This window comes from Falco cherrug, chromosome 3 (genome assembly GCF_023634085.1).
Source record: "Falco cherrug isolate bFalChe1 chromosome 3, bFalChe1.pri, whole genome shotgun sequence".
Taxonomy (NCBI): Eukaryota; Metazoa; Chordata; class Aves; order Falconiformes; family Falconidae; genus Falco; species Falco cherrug.
In genome coordinates, this window is record NC_073699.1 from 56,223,286 (window position 1) to 56,238,734 (window position 15,449).

The following is a 15,449-nucleotide window of genomic DNA, read 5'->3' on the forward strand; positions in this document are numbered from 1 at the left end:
CTGGCATAAGTTCAGACAGCCTTACGAATGCTTTAACATGCACTAAAGACTATGGTGGCCCAAGATTTGAATGTGTAGGCCGCATTGATTTACAAAAATGTACAGTGGTTGTATAGGAATTAGTCTGAAAATTTACACAGTTTAGCAGAGAATAAGTCTCTGCAGATGTCAGACTGTTGTGCAGAAATTAATAGAGAAATACATCTATGAAAAGTAGTGATTTCAGAAACCCTTAGAAGTGGTTCTCTAGTGAGTTCTGTAGACTGTCTTGACAATTACATTAGTTTCTGGGAAAACCCTGTGGCCAAATTCTTAATCCCTAATACTTAAAAAGAGGCACCTTGAGTCTTTGTCCCCTAAGGTCATATTGGTTCCCCTAAGGAATCAGGTTGGGTGCGGAAGCTGGATTCTGCAAGGTCCTGAGAATCTCCTGAAAATGTAGGTGCCAGAAATTGCCTGTCAAGGTCCAAAAATGTCATCTTGCTGACTTCACCGATACCGAATCTCCAGCATAGTTCTATTGCTGATAGCAAGTATCCGTGTATAGTACTAAATTCTGATCTCTATTCCACATCACTCGTCCCAGCACAAATTTTCTATTTATTTGGTTTCTTCTGTTAGAGCTGCAAAATATTGGCTGCCTCTCAGTGATCTTAGGAGCACAGCCTGAGCAGGTACGCCTATAAGCAGTAAGAAGGGACAGACATCTGCTCTAAGTGTCAGTACAGCTCAGTGAACGCTGCACAGCGTTCTGCGGTTTGCGAGCAATACGTACTTTTTATCATTCAAAAGTTTCTTACCAACTTGCAGATTTGCCTTTTTACCATGTTCCCCAAGATAGTTTGACAGGTCAGCCTGAAGTGATGAGTGTTCTGACACAAACTGCATTGTGTCTTAGAAATTTTGCCTGCAGTTGTTTTACTGTAGTATTGCTTTGATTTGAAAAGGAACTTTCTACAAAGTGGTGTGTTTTAGGATATAACAAAAAAAAAAAATCATCCAGTATTGTGCTGCATGTATTACAGAGATTTTCTGCTTAGCTATTATTATTGCTTTCTGGGGTTTGGGGTTTTTTTTTCTTCAGGTATGTAATGGAGAACAGTATCATTTTTAACAGTTATTGAGAAGCAAAGGTAATAGATGAGAAAGAATTTGAGCTGTAATTGCAAATATTAAGTATGTTTTTAAATTGAAATTTTGAAAGCAGATTGCCCTGACAATTTAATGATATTTTAAGGAAACCTATAGCCCGAGAATAAGCTCTTTCAAATTCAGAAGTATTTCATCAGTTGAGCTGACCAGAACACAAATATACAGGTGTGTAAAATGCCTTAAGATGCTGGAAAGCTTTTCAGGGACAATAGACTATAGACCACAGTGAAGTGACAATACAGATCTAACAGTGCAGAACTGTTACAGAACATCAGGGACCATAAGAGTAGCCCCCAAACAAATGTTTTATCTCATTGTTGAAGACAGTACCTTTCTGAGAAAGCTGCTTTCTCTGCAGGCCTGAACAATTGTGTTGGTTTGTTTTTCTGTTTGGAGTGCCAGTCTGTTTACTAAAGTTATTAGTTTATAAATTTTGCCAAGGTAAAGTAACTGTGAGAGCTTTAAATTAGAGTAAGTACCACTTCTGTGTGGCAGGTTCCTTTGAGGGCTGATTAGAAATCAGGCCTCCTGTTGCCTGCCCCTTTATGCATGGCACTGTTGCCGTGGGTACTTGTTTATAGCTTACCTTTGAGTTTATGTAAGTGTGCACTGTGGTATGATGAATTGCCCTCCGATAGCAAATATTCTGCTTTTCTTTTTTTTTTTTTTCTGGGATCAAGCTAATACTTCACTTTAAAGAGTTATTTTAATTAGGTGGGGTTTATTGTAATGAATTAAAATTAACTTGGAGTAGAAAATTCTATAAGTCTGCGAGGGTTACAGATTAGCCTCACCATAGCTACAGCACATCTTTTTGTAAAAGAATTAAAGTTCTGTATCTCAGACACCTTGACACTAAACGTGGACAGCAAATGAGTGTAAGTGTTGTCTCCAGTTACTTTCCTCCTAAATGTGATTCTTCTCATTCTATCAGAAGATTGCCACACTAAAAAACAGTCCTAATGGGCAAAAAGGGGTGAAAGCAGCAGCTGCATGAGGCTACATCCCCTTGCGGGAGATAGCCGAGGAGGCAGGAATACCATGGCATCACAAGCTAAACCCAGAGGTGAGAGGGGGCATTTCTTCAACTGTCAGTGCAGGGTCAAGGCAAGATCTAATGACATGTCTGAGTTGCAACGTGTCACTGGCCAGCTGTGTGACAGGAAACAGAATGACCAACCTCAAAGAATGACATTTGGTAGGAGGATACTTCTTCCCTCATGGGGAGGATGGAAAAAGGCGTAAAAGGATGCTGCTTTGTCTAGTACTTCTTGGTTGTGGAGGAATGAGTATCAAAATGTAGGAGTTGGACTTCACTGTCTTCCCCCATTTATAGGTTCTGAAAATAGGAGAAAGTGAGAGTAAGATTCCTCCCATTTAGCTTTGGTCACATTTCACACTCTTTTACACAAATGCAAATTGACAGCAAAACAGAAGACAATAGAGAATCCAGACTTCTGCATTTTACAACCGACAACCACAATGACAAACAAAATTTTATTGTCCTGGTACCACATGTCAGTAAATGCTCCAGATATATTGATTTACAGTGTGTGTCCTTACAAAACTTAAAAAAATAGTGACTTTTTTATAAAGCGCAAAATAGCATTATGCTCTCTCTAAAAGTTACCTTTACAACATGGAGTTTCTTGGACTGAAGAGGGAACTCAGATGAGGTTGCTTTAAGAACAGTGTTCCAACATAGGGTCCTTAACTGTCTGTTTACCAGCTATGAAGGGATAAAAAATGTCCTTATTTTCTTTTCCAACAAGTAGATTTGTAATTCAAACACACCCCAAGCCTGCCATGTAGGTGCTGTCCCAGTTCCCACTATTCCTTATTTGAGGAGCTGTAGGGATAAGGACTATACGATGTCCAAGATGGGCTGACACAGTAACCGGTTGTGAAGGAAGTCAGAGAGCGAAAGCCATGGGGGCCTCTGCTTATCAGCTCAGAAATCTTTAACTATTACCATCAAATCTGCTCAATCTGGCTTTTCTTGCAAGCTGTCTTGAAGGAAAAAGACACATTGATGAGCAACAGAGTTTGGAGTGTTTAGAAGAGGAGGAGAGCTAGCAGGACTCCATAGTTTTTCCTTTTCTTTCCTACACATTTTAAAATTGACATACCATGGGCAAGGGGACATGTTTTCACTTGTGTTCCTGATTTCAGGATCCAAGATGTGCACCAGTCCACTTACACGTTCTCTTAACTGGCCATATTTATGCTTGCTGGCTGGATAACTACCAAATACTGATTTCCATGTACAAAAGCCAGGTTTGGTGATTCTAAAACTAGGCTTGTTCAGGGTTTGCTTTTAGCTGAGTGAAAACAGTGTTATAGCTTTGAGTTAATCTCAGGCTGATCCATAACCTCCAGCGTGCTGAGTGCTGTTGTACAAGGCTCCGCGCACCAGCTGGCAATGTGCGGGGAATCCAGATTCCAGGCTGTCCCTTTGTCACCTGGTAAGCACAATACCCAGTGTTATGTCACGAGGTAGGGAGGTGAACTTGGCGATCAATACAAGTGTGGGTTGCGCCTGTCTGTATAATAGGAGTGCAGGCAAGTTACAACACTTTCAGGCTGTATCAAGAAACTTGCAATTTCACTTGTAATTTTGTGCAAAGGAATTCTTGTACATGCACCTGTGGAATACTGGAAATAATCATTGTTTTAAAGGTTGCCCTTTGCATATAAATCACAGCTTTGTGTGCTTCCCCACTTTAATTGGGTGACCTTTTGAGTCCTGTGGACAGAGGCTTAAATTCTGGACCTGCTGGTTGGTTTAAGATTTGAAATCAATTCATGATCTAGCAGTTACTCAGCTTTAAATCAGAGAGCCCAGAATGGAAATTTCAGAAGAAGAAGTTCCACTTGGAAGGTTCCTTCTCACAACTCATAGAAACTTCATTGCAGACCAAATAGGTGTGTGTAAAATCCAGATTAATTTGTCAGTTTAATCCCTGAAAAGACCTATCGGGGTGCAGTGAGGATGGGAGAAACAGGAGGAGCAAGAAATGTGTAATGTTTCCAACAGCAGATTTCTGTACAATTATCAATTTAAGCTTCCATTATTTGTCACTAATTACTGCACTGAGCTGTTAAATATTTAGTAGTAGTTTGTTTAATTGGGTTTGACCTATAAAGGAATCTGTACCTAGTGTAGCTCCAGTTCCAGGAGCCAGTTCCTCACTCTCAGCTAGGCAAATTTGTATTCATGTAAGATGAACACATATTGTCAGACAAGGGGGTTTGTTTTCGTTGTTTGGATTTGTTACTTCTCTCTCTCACCCACAGATTTATTTGTCTTTAAGGTATGTAAAATTAGAGCATGAAGTAGGAGTGATGCTTCTGGGTGTAAAATGGGAGGGAGGTCAGACTTCAACTTGTTTACAGATGTTGCAGTTTAGAAAGCACCAGCATGATAAATTAAACATAACAAAGGAAAAAAAATTAAAGCAGTGCAACAACTAGCCCATGAACACATGTCTGTAGAACACTGACTTAATCCCTGAATATCTTATTAGGCAGTATAGCCTATCAAAGCTCGTTGTCCCCTGTTACTCTGTTGTACAATAGCTACAGATAAATCTGGATTTGTTCAGCTTTGGGTTCTGCTTGCTCTTTGCCTGGATGTGTCTGACAGTGTGAAGAGACTTCTGGCTGTGGCCTCTGCAGAGGGTGTGCAAGAATCAATCAGTACATGAGCAATATTCACTTTGTTTGAAACCCTGCAGGCCTGGCTCTATTCTTACTTGTCCCTGTCTTGAAACTCCCTTGATTTCAGAGGAGTTTCTCTTAATTTATACCAGGGTAATCATAACCATATTCTAAAGTAATACGCCTTTTGATATATTTCTCAGAAGTGCCTCCTTTTGCCTTTATTGTTTTAAGCTTTTATTCCCATTTAATGAACAATTTTCTTATTGGGGAAGGATGCTTGTGTATTAATTTCATACATTTGCAGTATCACAAAACCCTTGTTTTTCTACAAACAAGACTTAGGCCTGGATCCTGATTAGCAGTACAGCCCCTTTGCAGCATAAAAGCATAGGAAGGTTTCACAGTTTCAATGAATTTCCGTGAATGTGTCCTAACCATTGTCCTCTGCCTATTACCATCGCCTTGTTGTTTATGGGGGTAATTACATGCACCTTGCCTGTGCAGCCAGACACATCTTGCCTGAAATGGGAGAGGTTGTGTGAGTTCATTGTGTTTCAATAAACAACAAACACGGTAAGGGAAGTGTATGGAAGGCTGTTGCCTGGCACCATAGGTTAAAACAGCCTTGGAGCTACTCTGATTTATGTCAGAGGCTTAACTGGGAGCCCCCTGCCAACGCTAGTAATGACAATGGTGCAAGGATGGTGAACAGACACCTGTGTTTGTGTCTGTTCTCTTCTGGTGACAATGATGAAAGTCTTATTTGCTGTATCTAGGAATATATGTCATTCTTTTCCATGCAACAAATCTGTGATATATGTACTCATGTATAATAATGAATCCAAAAGGAATCATTGACATTTTACTAGTGACTTACTGGAAGTCTCAAAAGAAGAATAGGTATCAGGGGTTTTGGTTTGGTTTCGGTTTGGTTTTAATTTTCAGTTTGCATCACTGAGAACATGCTATCCAGCTTGAGATTTTTTTATGGCTAGGTTTTCTCTGACCCAGCTGGAAATGCTTGAGTGGAAGAACCAGAACACTGAGAGTTTTACATGAATATGATAAAAAGTACAATCTGATTAGCAGTCATTCCATTTCAGAGACATTAATATAATACCAAATCACATAGCTTAGGTGAACTAATTTATATGAATAACTGCAATTCAGTGTAGACTTTCCTACATTATCATTGTCAACAGTGGTCAGTCATGACCTAAGTTGAGCATTTAATTGTCCGTCACGTCTGAGAAAAGACCTGATTCGCAAAGGCTGGTAAATATCAACTCACCACACATAAGTGGCAGTTATGGGAACACAGATTCTCTTGGGATTTAGCCCCTTCTTTGTTATGGAAATAGCTCTGGTTTAGTTCAGCTCAAATCCTTATTTCCTTGGGAAACTCAAGTTTCAGAGACTGTGTGTTGTTAGGTCTGTGCTGGTGATCAAACTTGGCCTGGATGAAACTCCATGCCTACTTTTCTGCATTTAAAAATTCATTGGTACTCCTGCTCTGCCAGCTGCACTGCAGTACTGGAGACGCTGACGACCGGGACACCTTTCCTGGAATTTTTTCTGTTCTGTCCAGAACTCCAAAGTCTCCAGTTGGCTTCCTACTTTTCAACTATGAAAAACTATTAGTTGTCATCTTTCCAGCTCCCTCATTCACTCAGGATAAGTGTGACCATTGAAATCTGAATATATATTTATTTTTGTGTCAGAAACATTGTGATTCCTGGAATGAAGCACATCAGAAACATTTGTTAGTTCCAAGATTTCAGATACAACAATTCAAGTTAATTTCTTGCAGTTTGTGTTTTATGAAAGGAAAGGAATAGCCTAGAAGGGAAAATAATCTATGGTCGCTTCATCTGTTGATGAGCTTCAATTGAAATTGCTCTTTTTGTATTTCACCTATGTGAAAAATACAGAAATGTTTACCATCTGAGTGGTCATGGGTGGGGTCAGTACAGCTAAGGACTGTAGCATAGAATAGACCTAGATATGCCCCTAACCTTCAGTTAATTAATTTGGTGGAGGTGGACTGTGGAAGTGGTTACCCTTACTGTGGGAACACAAATGTCAGCTATACTACATTTTTACCTGTATAACAACTGAGCCTGAGAAGCCCATGTAGAACATGGCTTCTTAACAGAAGCTTCTTAATTGCTTGCAGCAGCAGTGGAGCGAGGGCCTTAATGTTTTGGGGCATTGAAAGTAAGTTTACTGCTTTCAGATGCTTTGAAATGGCCCAGATATTCTACTGAAACCAGCTCCTGACTATGCAGATTTGGTTTCATGTGTGATTTGGGGCTGGCTGAGCCTCTTCCTCTCCAGGGATGAACATCAGGAAAAAAAAATCCTAACCCTGAGGTCTGTGAAGCTGTGAAACAGGCTCCCAAGAGGAGCATTGGAAGCTCTAATTAAAATTGGACTGGGCAAAACACTTGAAATTACACTATAGGCAATAATCCAACACTGGCAAGATGGGTGGAGAAAACGCCCTAATGGGTCTTTTCTGTCTTTAAATTCTATGAATTCTTGTTCTTCTCTGTTATTATGCTATTTCACCTTTTTCTTTAATGGTGACATAGTGTCACCTAGAAAGTATTATAAGATGCTATTGTGAGCTGAGGAAGATGATGTTAAATGTCAGAAGAAAATGCAACAGTTTCTCCGCAGGTTCACAGTGATTATATGGAGACAAGGAAAAGAGGAGCTGACTGTAAGCGAGGGACATCCGTGCAGTGTTTCTGATCTGTAAGACAGTGGCAAAGCCTTCAATATACATGTTTGTCATTTTGACATTACATTTCATATTCTCTGCTTATGAAGAATAACCACATTCCACCAAACCTAACACAGGTGTGGAAAAGTCATTTGCTGTACCGGTGTACATCACTCAGGTTGCTGGAGACATCTTCTATCCAAATGTTTCAAATATCCCCACAGACCTGGACTAAATAATATCTTGTTACATCTTAATTTATAGTATGTATTTAATCTTACTATCTCACAAATCTAAATAACTCATCAATTTAGTCTTGGGTATAAGCAGATTACAGTTTAACAGGAAAGAACCCTGCCACAATATAATGGGGCTTTGACAAGAGACTCTGTGCTGCAGTCCTGAAGCAGCACAAGTTTGAAGAAAAGGTAGGAAAATCAAGATTTTTTTCTTAAAGTTATAGTTATGTCTGAATAAGTTTCAAGTATTTGTTTTTGGTGTTACCACTTAATACTTCCCTTCTCCTGGCTTTCCACATGATACCGTATTTCAGCAGTGTCCTATGCAGTTTTCTGCATGAGAGGTCTTATATCATGACAGCCATTTAAGTAGCAAAGCATCAGACTGAAGTTCTGGAAAACATGTTGACACTGTGAAACTGCATATTTGATTTGTCATTACCAGTGCACTTAAGGTTTTGCTAGGCTTGCCTTTTCCACGAGCTTTTCTTTCTTCCCGTTTAGTTCTGGAAAATTCAACATCCTCTTGTTAGCTGCAGACAGTTTGAAAAGTATGGTACAGGGTAAGAAGTTGGAATAAAAAGAAGGGAAGAGAAGCAGAAAATCTTGATTAGAAAGTATAATTTAATAGAACGTGTATTGAACCAAATGTATTGATTAATGTGGAAGATATAGTACTTATATTGATTCAAACTAGAGATTTAGTACTAAAAGCTGTAAGCCAAAAAGCTGTTGCAGATTGCTACAAAAGTCAGTTTAATGCTGTCCTTGAGAATGCCTTCACAAAGAAATTCTTCTAATGTTTGAGGAGTAGGTAGAATGCGGTATATGTCAGTTTGATCCCGGAGGGTTTTATTTTGTACTCTAATAGCTGTTACGAGCCTACATTATATCCAAGGAGTAATTTTCCTTAGGGGTGCCCAGCTTGCTTTGTGTCAATATTCTAGCATTTTAAGTCACGTACAGTATATGCTTCTGGGAACAGTGCAGGAGCCAGCCAGACTCATAATGGTCTGCATTCATTAATAAAGGCAGAAGCTTCTGTCCCTCCATTGCCCACTACAGGGATGCCTCCCTGGTCTTCAGGGACACGTACAGACACATTTAAAGAAAGCTTTATTTTGAGTGGGCAGGAGATGAAATGCAGGACTTGCAGGCATTTCCTAAGTCAGCTATATGCCCGAGCACAGGGGTGACCTTAATGGGTCAGAGAAGAATGCAGGTCAAAAGACTTATTATCCAGCCTGTTGGAAACCAATTGCTTTTGTTAAAAAAAAAAGCTGTAGTGCTTAAAGGTTGATAGTAATGTAGAGTTCTGTTTTACAACCTGGAACTGTATTGCAGTGCGGTGGGGTACGTTAATGCAAAAAAATACAAGATGATCCATAATGTACACAGGTAAAGGATTCCTGATAAGTGATAACATGTAGGGTACCATAATTACTTAATCAGTGATGATTAATTACACGTGTTTGTGTTCTTGAACTAAGGAAAAAATAACATGCTGCTGTGGTACTGTTACCATCTGTTGAAATAATGCATCTACATTTCATCTTTATATTTCTTCATGTATACCCTCTTCGCACTGTTTGTCAGGTATAACCATGTCTTGTTTCATCTAGTCACAAAAAGCAGAAGTTGCATTTAAATTGAATGCACCTGCAGTTCACATTAAAGATTCTAGTGGGCTGGTGAGTCAGTGGCTATCTGTGGGTAATTTTTTCTTCGTTAATTTTTATGCTATGGGCAAGAACTTTTTGCTAGCTAATACTTCTCTTGTTCTATCTGAAACAAAAAGACAGACACCAAACATCGAGAAGTATTATTACTTCTTTTGTCTTGAGCATTTCTGCAAAGAAATGTTTTTTGGTTGGTTTTTTGCCAAGGAGATTCTTCCACCCAAAATGTGAAATCTTTGCAATTTTTTAGCTCCGTAACACTAACAACAAGGATATCTCAAAGCATTTTCATCCAGAAAAGTGGTGGCATATAATGTTATGGCAGTTCACATAACAGTTGGGATTCTGAATTCTGCTAACAAAACTATCTGTAGGAACAGGGTAAATGTATTTTAGGAGTTTATTTTGCTTGTGAAATATATTGAATTCATGTTTTCCCAAGTAATATCCCTGCTTTCCAGAGAATACTGAGACAGAGAAATTGGGGATGTAGGAGTTTTCCTGGCTTGGTTTGTGTCTAATGCAGTAACAAATGCAGGGACACACACCTCCTGCTTCACTGTTCCTCCATTTTGTGCATGCAAAGCTTGCATTTGCGTTTGCAAACTAGTTTCTCCTCATGAAACCACAGCTCTTGGAAATGTTAACATCGCTATTGCTGAAGTCCAGGGAAGATTGTTAAGAAAAAAATATTTTTTCCTTTCTGTGGCTAGGTGGGAAATTGAAATTTTTGCTTCATAGGGAGACTGCCTCATAATTAAGCAGATGTGTTTTGTGCAATCAAATTTGGGGGAGGCAGAGAGGGGGAGCATATGATATCTCCTGTACTTAGTTAAATGACTTCTCTTTGGCCAGTGAATGTACTAATTACTCCAAACTCAGACAAACTAGTTTGAAGTTTCCAGAGGAGGCGTGTTTCAAGCTTGCGTACTGTGTCTTTAGTGAAGGGCAGCGCGCTTTCCAAGCCGCACAGGAGATCTCAACTGTAATATTGCGCTCTCCCTGGGTGTACCGCACTCCTGTGTCCCTGCCGTGTCCCTGCCGTGTCCCTGCCTGCAGGAGCTCCAAATTCTGCTTTCCCCGCCTGCCTGAACTCCCACTGCCAGGGAGGCGGGGAGCTCGCTGCACACAAGGCAAAGAGACTATCAGAGCTGAGATCTGCTGTGTGGATAATGGAGGAGAATTTTTGCCCTAAATTTTTAAACACAACACCCCTCATAAAAACAACAACAGTTCATAACTGGGATTAATGTTTGCAATTTTCAGTCACTTAGACATGGGGTCTCCAATAGATGGCTTTTGGTGGAGTGGAATATGGCTCTCTGTGGGATAACAGAATTTTCCTCCTTTTCTTATCTCTCTCCTCCCATCCTTTGCCTGCTTGTCTTGTCAATGTTATGCTTCTGAAGTGCTTCCACGTTGTATTTTTTCCCACTTAGCCGAACAGGTATTTCTCCCTAGTCCCTCAGGTTTGGGGAGCCTTAATTTGGAAACCATGTTTTGGTTTGGTTTGGTTTGGTTTGGTTTGGTTTGGTTTGGTTTGACTGTTTACAGTAAGTATAGTTGCCTTTTGAAGGCCTAAGCTTCTTGAAGCATTTCCTCGTGTTAGTATCCTGCCCTGTCTTGTTTTTCTCAGCAACACTTTTTTTTTTTCTATTACCTCTTCATTATCTCCAGAGAATCTCATTTTGCACTAGGACACGGGAGTCAGAGACACTGAGCAGGGGCAAGTCGGTCCTTATGCTGTGTTTTATTTTTTCCCCTTCATATTTGGGCTTTTTTATTTTTTAATCAAAAATGTCATTGCAGCCAGTTACAGCTACACTTCTAAAGCACCTTTTGACTGCTTCATGTGCAACTGTTCATCCAACCTCAAACTGATTATACATTTTTCATTTAGTGAAAAGAAATAAAAAATCAGCATGACTGACATGCTTGGTCTCAGGAGATTAGAAACAAAAGACACCCCCCTGCCCCAAATATTTCTCTGCAGTCTAACAACTGGTATATGACTTCACCTACTCAGAAGCAGAGAAAAAATCAGAATTCAGGCTGCCACCCCATATTTAACTTGTCCTGTTGTTTCTAGGTACTGCAGGGTCTCCAATAAGCCTGTGGTGTTATGCTGTAAGTGCTGCAATAAATGGACACAACAGGATGACTAAAGGGCTGACTGTCAGGCTTAACTCTTAATTTCCTTGCTTTTGTGGTTTAAAGTCAGAGCCCATTACCTGTGACTAGCCAATATTTTCGTCTGCAGCTATTGTTACTGCTTTACAGCATTTTGAAATGATTTTATGGGAAGGATAAGAAGCTAGATGAAATCAAGTGGTAGAGTGTATTTTTTTACCACTCTCTGGCCTTGGACAGTCTGGAATTCCTGCCATCAGCATTAAATCATTTTGTGTTCACATCTGGAAATTGCATCCTTGAGTGTCACTGGGTCATTTTCCTCTAATCTTGAGAATGGCACTACATTAAAAATTCCTCAGTCTTACTGTAAGATCCTTTCCTTGCCAAATGTCCCATGAACTATTGTTTGTGTGCATGCACAGTTTAGGGAGAGAGAAGGAGGAAGGGAGGGAGAACTCTCAGGCTGGTCTGCAGTCACACTGTATTTTGCATTTGTTTCGCCAAGGCTGTTTTCTTGTGCCCTTTCATGGGTGGCTGTGGAGGGTATGGTTCAGTAGATGTTCACTTCATTGAAAATTATGTCTTTTGGGAATAGTTCATCCTAAAGTACATTAGTCCAAAGGAATTTTAAGACAGATTAACTTAACAAAGCAGCGTGAAGGAACTAGGTGCCCTGGGAGAAAATCATGGGACATGGCACCCCTGCCCTCTGGGTCACTGGCCCAAATCTGGCCAAGACTAATAGGGGGAAAACTGATCACTAAGCAGTGCCCTGTCATCTGGGAAGTAACATTCACAAACTTTTTCTGGTTATCTGTGGATTCAGTGTACATTGTAGAGGACTTAACATGTATTGGATTGGTTCTTTGGTCTTAGCTCGATGCTTGTGAAGGATCTGAGGAAGTGCAAGCATTGAAATATAGCATCTTTCATCCCTAAAAGTGGTCAACTTGATTAGAACAGTGGTAGGAAAGGGTGAAACTTGTGTTTGCTGCGGGATTTGGTGATTGCTTGTACGGGAAAGGAGAATTTCAGACTCCCAAGTCCATGCTGTGTCACCTCACATAAGGCGCTGCATTCACTTGAGGAAAAATACCTGTGGTTTTTGGTGACCAAAGGAAGGGCTGTGGCAGCCCCTCCTGTTTTCTCATCAGTCTTTGAGCTCCCTGCTAGGCACAGGATGACTCTTACCAGAATATACTGTGCCATACTGTTTAGGGGGAAATAGGTTTTAATGCAATAAAACATTTCAAGGGGTACCACAGTCTAGGAAGCACTGTCTAGTTGGCACAGGCCTTCTGTGACAAATAAATGCACTTTTCATTTGCAGAATGTGTATACCATGAGCTGTGTGTAAGCAGACACCAGAACCACTGGCCTGGTATGCAGTTTCACTGGGGCAGGTCAGCCCAAACCTACCTAGAAAGAGTGCATTGCCCTTCTTGTGGCACGTGGAAAGAATACGGCTATGAAACAGCTGGGGAAAACTCTCTTTGATAACAACACTGCTTCTGACAGGTTTAAGACAAGGAGGGGTCAAACACACTCTCTTTTCAGTTCATCGTTTTGCAAAATATGTTGGGAGAATTGGTTTTGCATCCTTCTTTCACACAGAAATGCCTGTCCTGTGACTAAGCTGTTCCTTTTATTTTTGTTACAGAATCATACGATGACCCAGCACAGCAGTTAGTGCAAGGCCCGTCTCTTCCAGAGAATTCTTTGTGGCACAAAAAGGGAACACGTTTTACTCTTTGCACGAAACTTTCATTGTTAATGTATATTATTCAGAAACATTGTATTGTACCATAAAACTTGTATTATCGAAACTGTTGGATGTTCATGTGTTTGAACTTTTGAGCACCGGATAGACTTCCTGTATATAAAGTGTTGCACATGTATTATGTTGTCTGATACTAAAATGGTCTTATAAAGACAAGTGGACTTGGGCCCTATTCAAGGAAGATACAAATAATAATAATACTGTGTGAGGGGAAAAAAATGGCTTAAGAAAAAGTGTCATTTTCAAGGAAGAGGGAGAAGGTAATAGCTATGTTCCATTACAGCTCTGTTTGGCCTTCCTTTCGTTTAAACTTCAGTATAGAAATCTCTCTTTTGGTATACAAACGGACGATCTAAGACTATTTTTTATTGCTGAAGATTCTTGCAAAAAATATGAAGAGACTCTTTCTCACAGAGCAGGAACCCACAGTTGAATAAGGCCCATATATATATTTGTAAGCCTTGCGATATGACAGATAGCATTACCATATATGCAATAGTTGTTATGTAGATTGTCAATTTTTTTTTTTTTTCTGGATACCATTTGAAGCTTTGAGTGTTCAAGACTTTCCTTAATGATTTCACATGGCCAAATTCTTGAATCAGTTGAACTAACCTGTATGTTACTGTTATTAATGTTTACTCTGCAGTCTGAACCTGGAGATTACTGGAATTGTTTTCCAAAAGGAAATAAATTCAGTTTACCATTATGTGTGAGTGTGCTTGTGTCTTGTCTTTTTCCTTGGAAAGTAGCATTATTACTGCTCCTGTAGTACTTAAAGGACCACCAAGATCTGCAATCCTATTGTATCAGGGCCTATATGCTGCTCAGTAGATTGCTTTTCTCAAAGCTAGGCACTTAAACTGACGTAATGGTGGAAACAGATCTGCTGGCCCACTGCAAAGCAATGTGTAATTTTTTTTGTTTTTTCAAATTTCAAAAAATTGAAATTCAAAATTAAAAAAACTGAGGGTAATATTCACTGTTTTCTGGGTTTGTTTGTTAGTTTCTTTTTTTGTGGCAGTCTCAACAATTTCATACCTGTACGCTTGACACGTTGTTTGCCAGAGGAGTCACCACACATCTTCAGTGTATAATTTTGTGTGCATTTCAATGCAATATTGTTTAGTGAGTTGGGCCTAGCAGTGACAACCGGGAGCCACTACAGCTCTGCCAGCAGCACTGTTAACCTCACATCCCTCACCCTCTCTTCTGACATGGGTAGCAGAATTGGAGGTGGTGCACACTGCAGGATGATGCTCACTAGCACCGTGGCCCTGGGAGAGCTGTCACAAGACCTCACAGCTTTACTTGGGTCTGAATTGGCTCCTGACTGCCTGCAATTTTCAAGAGGAAAGGAAGGGATAAAAGTTCTCCTTCCCTACCAGTATCCCCCACTACTCCAACTCACTTGCAAAAGAGGACCAAAAAACCATTCTCCAGCTATTCTAGTATCTTATCCTATTGCTGGAATTGCTGGTTTTATCCTGTGGAAACCAGAGTTGCTGAAATACTGCAGTTAAAGAGCTGTACATCACAACAAGTCCAAATGGCAGGAGCTGCTTGCCTAGTGCTGTCAGGGTAGATATAAAGTGTGATTTCCACTTTGCTGAATGTCACATTTTGACTGTCCACAGATGGAGGATGGAGAGGAAAGAAGTAAAGTCAGAAAGTGTCTAGTTACCAGATATTCCAAGAAAAAATGTGTCGTGTTTAAAACTCCAGCTTTGAGAATATTGTGCATATTTTGCCAAATACAAAAAAGAAAATCCTGGGTTTTGTATGAATCTCTCAGTTGTGCTGACAAAAGGATAAATAAAGGCACGAGCACACAAGGCTTGTAAAATGCTAGTTCTATTTATGTCAGAAACTGTTCCCATTCTTATTCTCATTAATATATTACTCATCTCAGCCAAATTGAATGTGATGATATGTTCTTTATTTCTGACAGATACCTTAAAGGATATAAGACATTTCAGCCTTCATGTGTGGAAGTGTGACATATTGGTTAAGACTGAAAATAACATGTTTCTAGTAGAGTTCAAGTATATAGGAAATATTACACCCTACTGTTT

The 15,449-nt window shown here is 39.9% G+C and overlaps 1 protein-coding gene across 8 annotated transcripts in view; it reads left to right on the top strand.

Annotated features, from left to right (window-relative positions):
• The window catches only part of ZNF521 (zinc finger protein 521), a 232,359-nt gene extending 218,276 nt beyond the window's left edge, over positions 1-14,083 (top strand). For all 8 annotated transcript variants that reach the window (XM_027797739.2, XM_027797740.2, XM_027797741.2 and 5 more), the window contains one exon: positions 13,255-14,083. In XM_027797739.2, the coding sequence (XP_027653540.1) occupies positions 13,255-13,284 (30 nt within the window). In that variant the 3' untranslated portion in view covers positions 13,285-14,083. The remainder of the gene's footprint in view (positions 1-13,254) is intronic.
• The last annotated feature ends 1,366 nt before the right edge of the window (positions 14,084-15,449 follow it).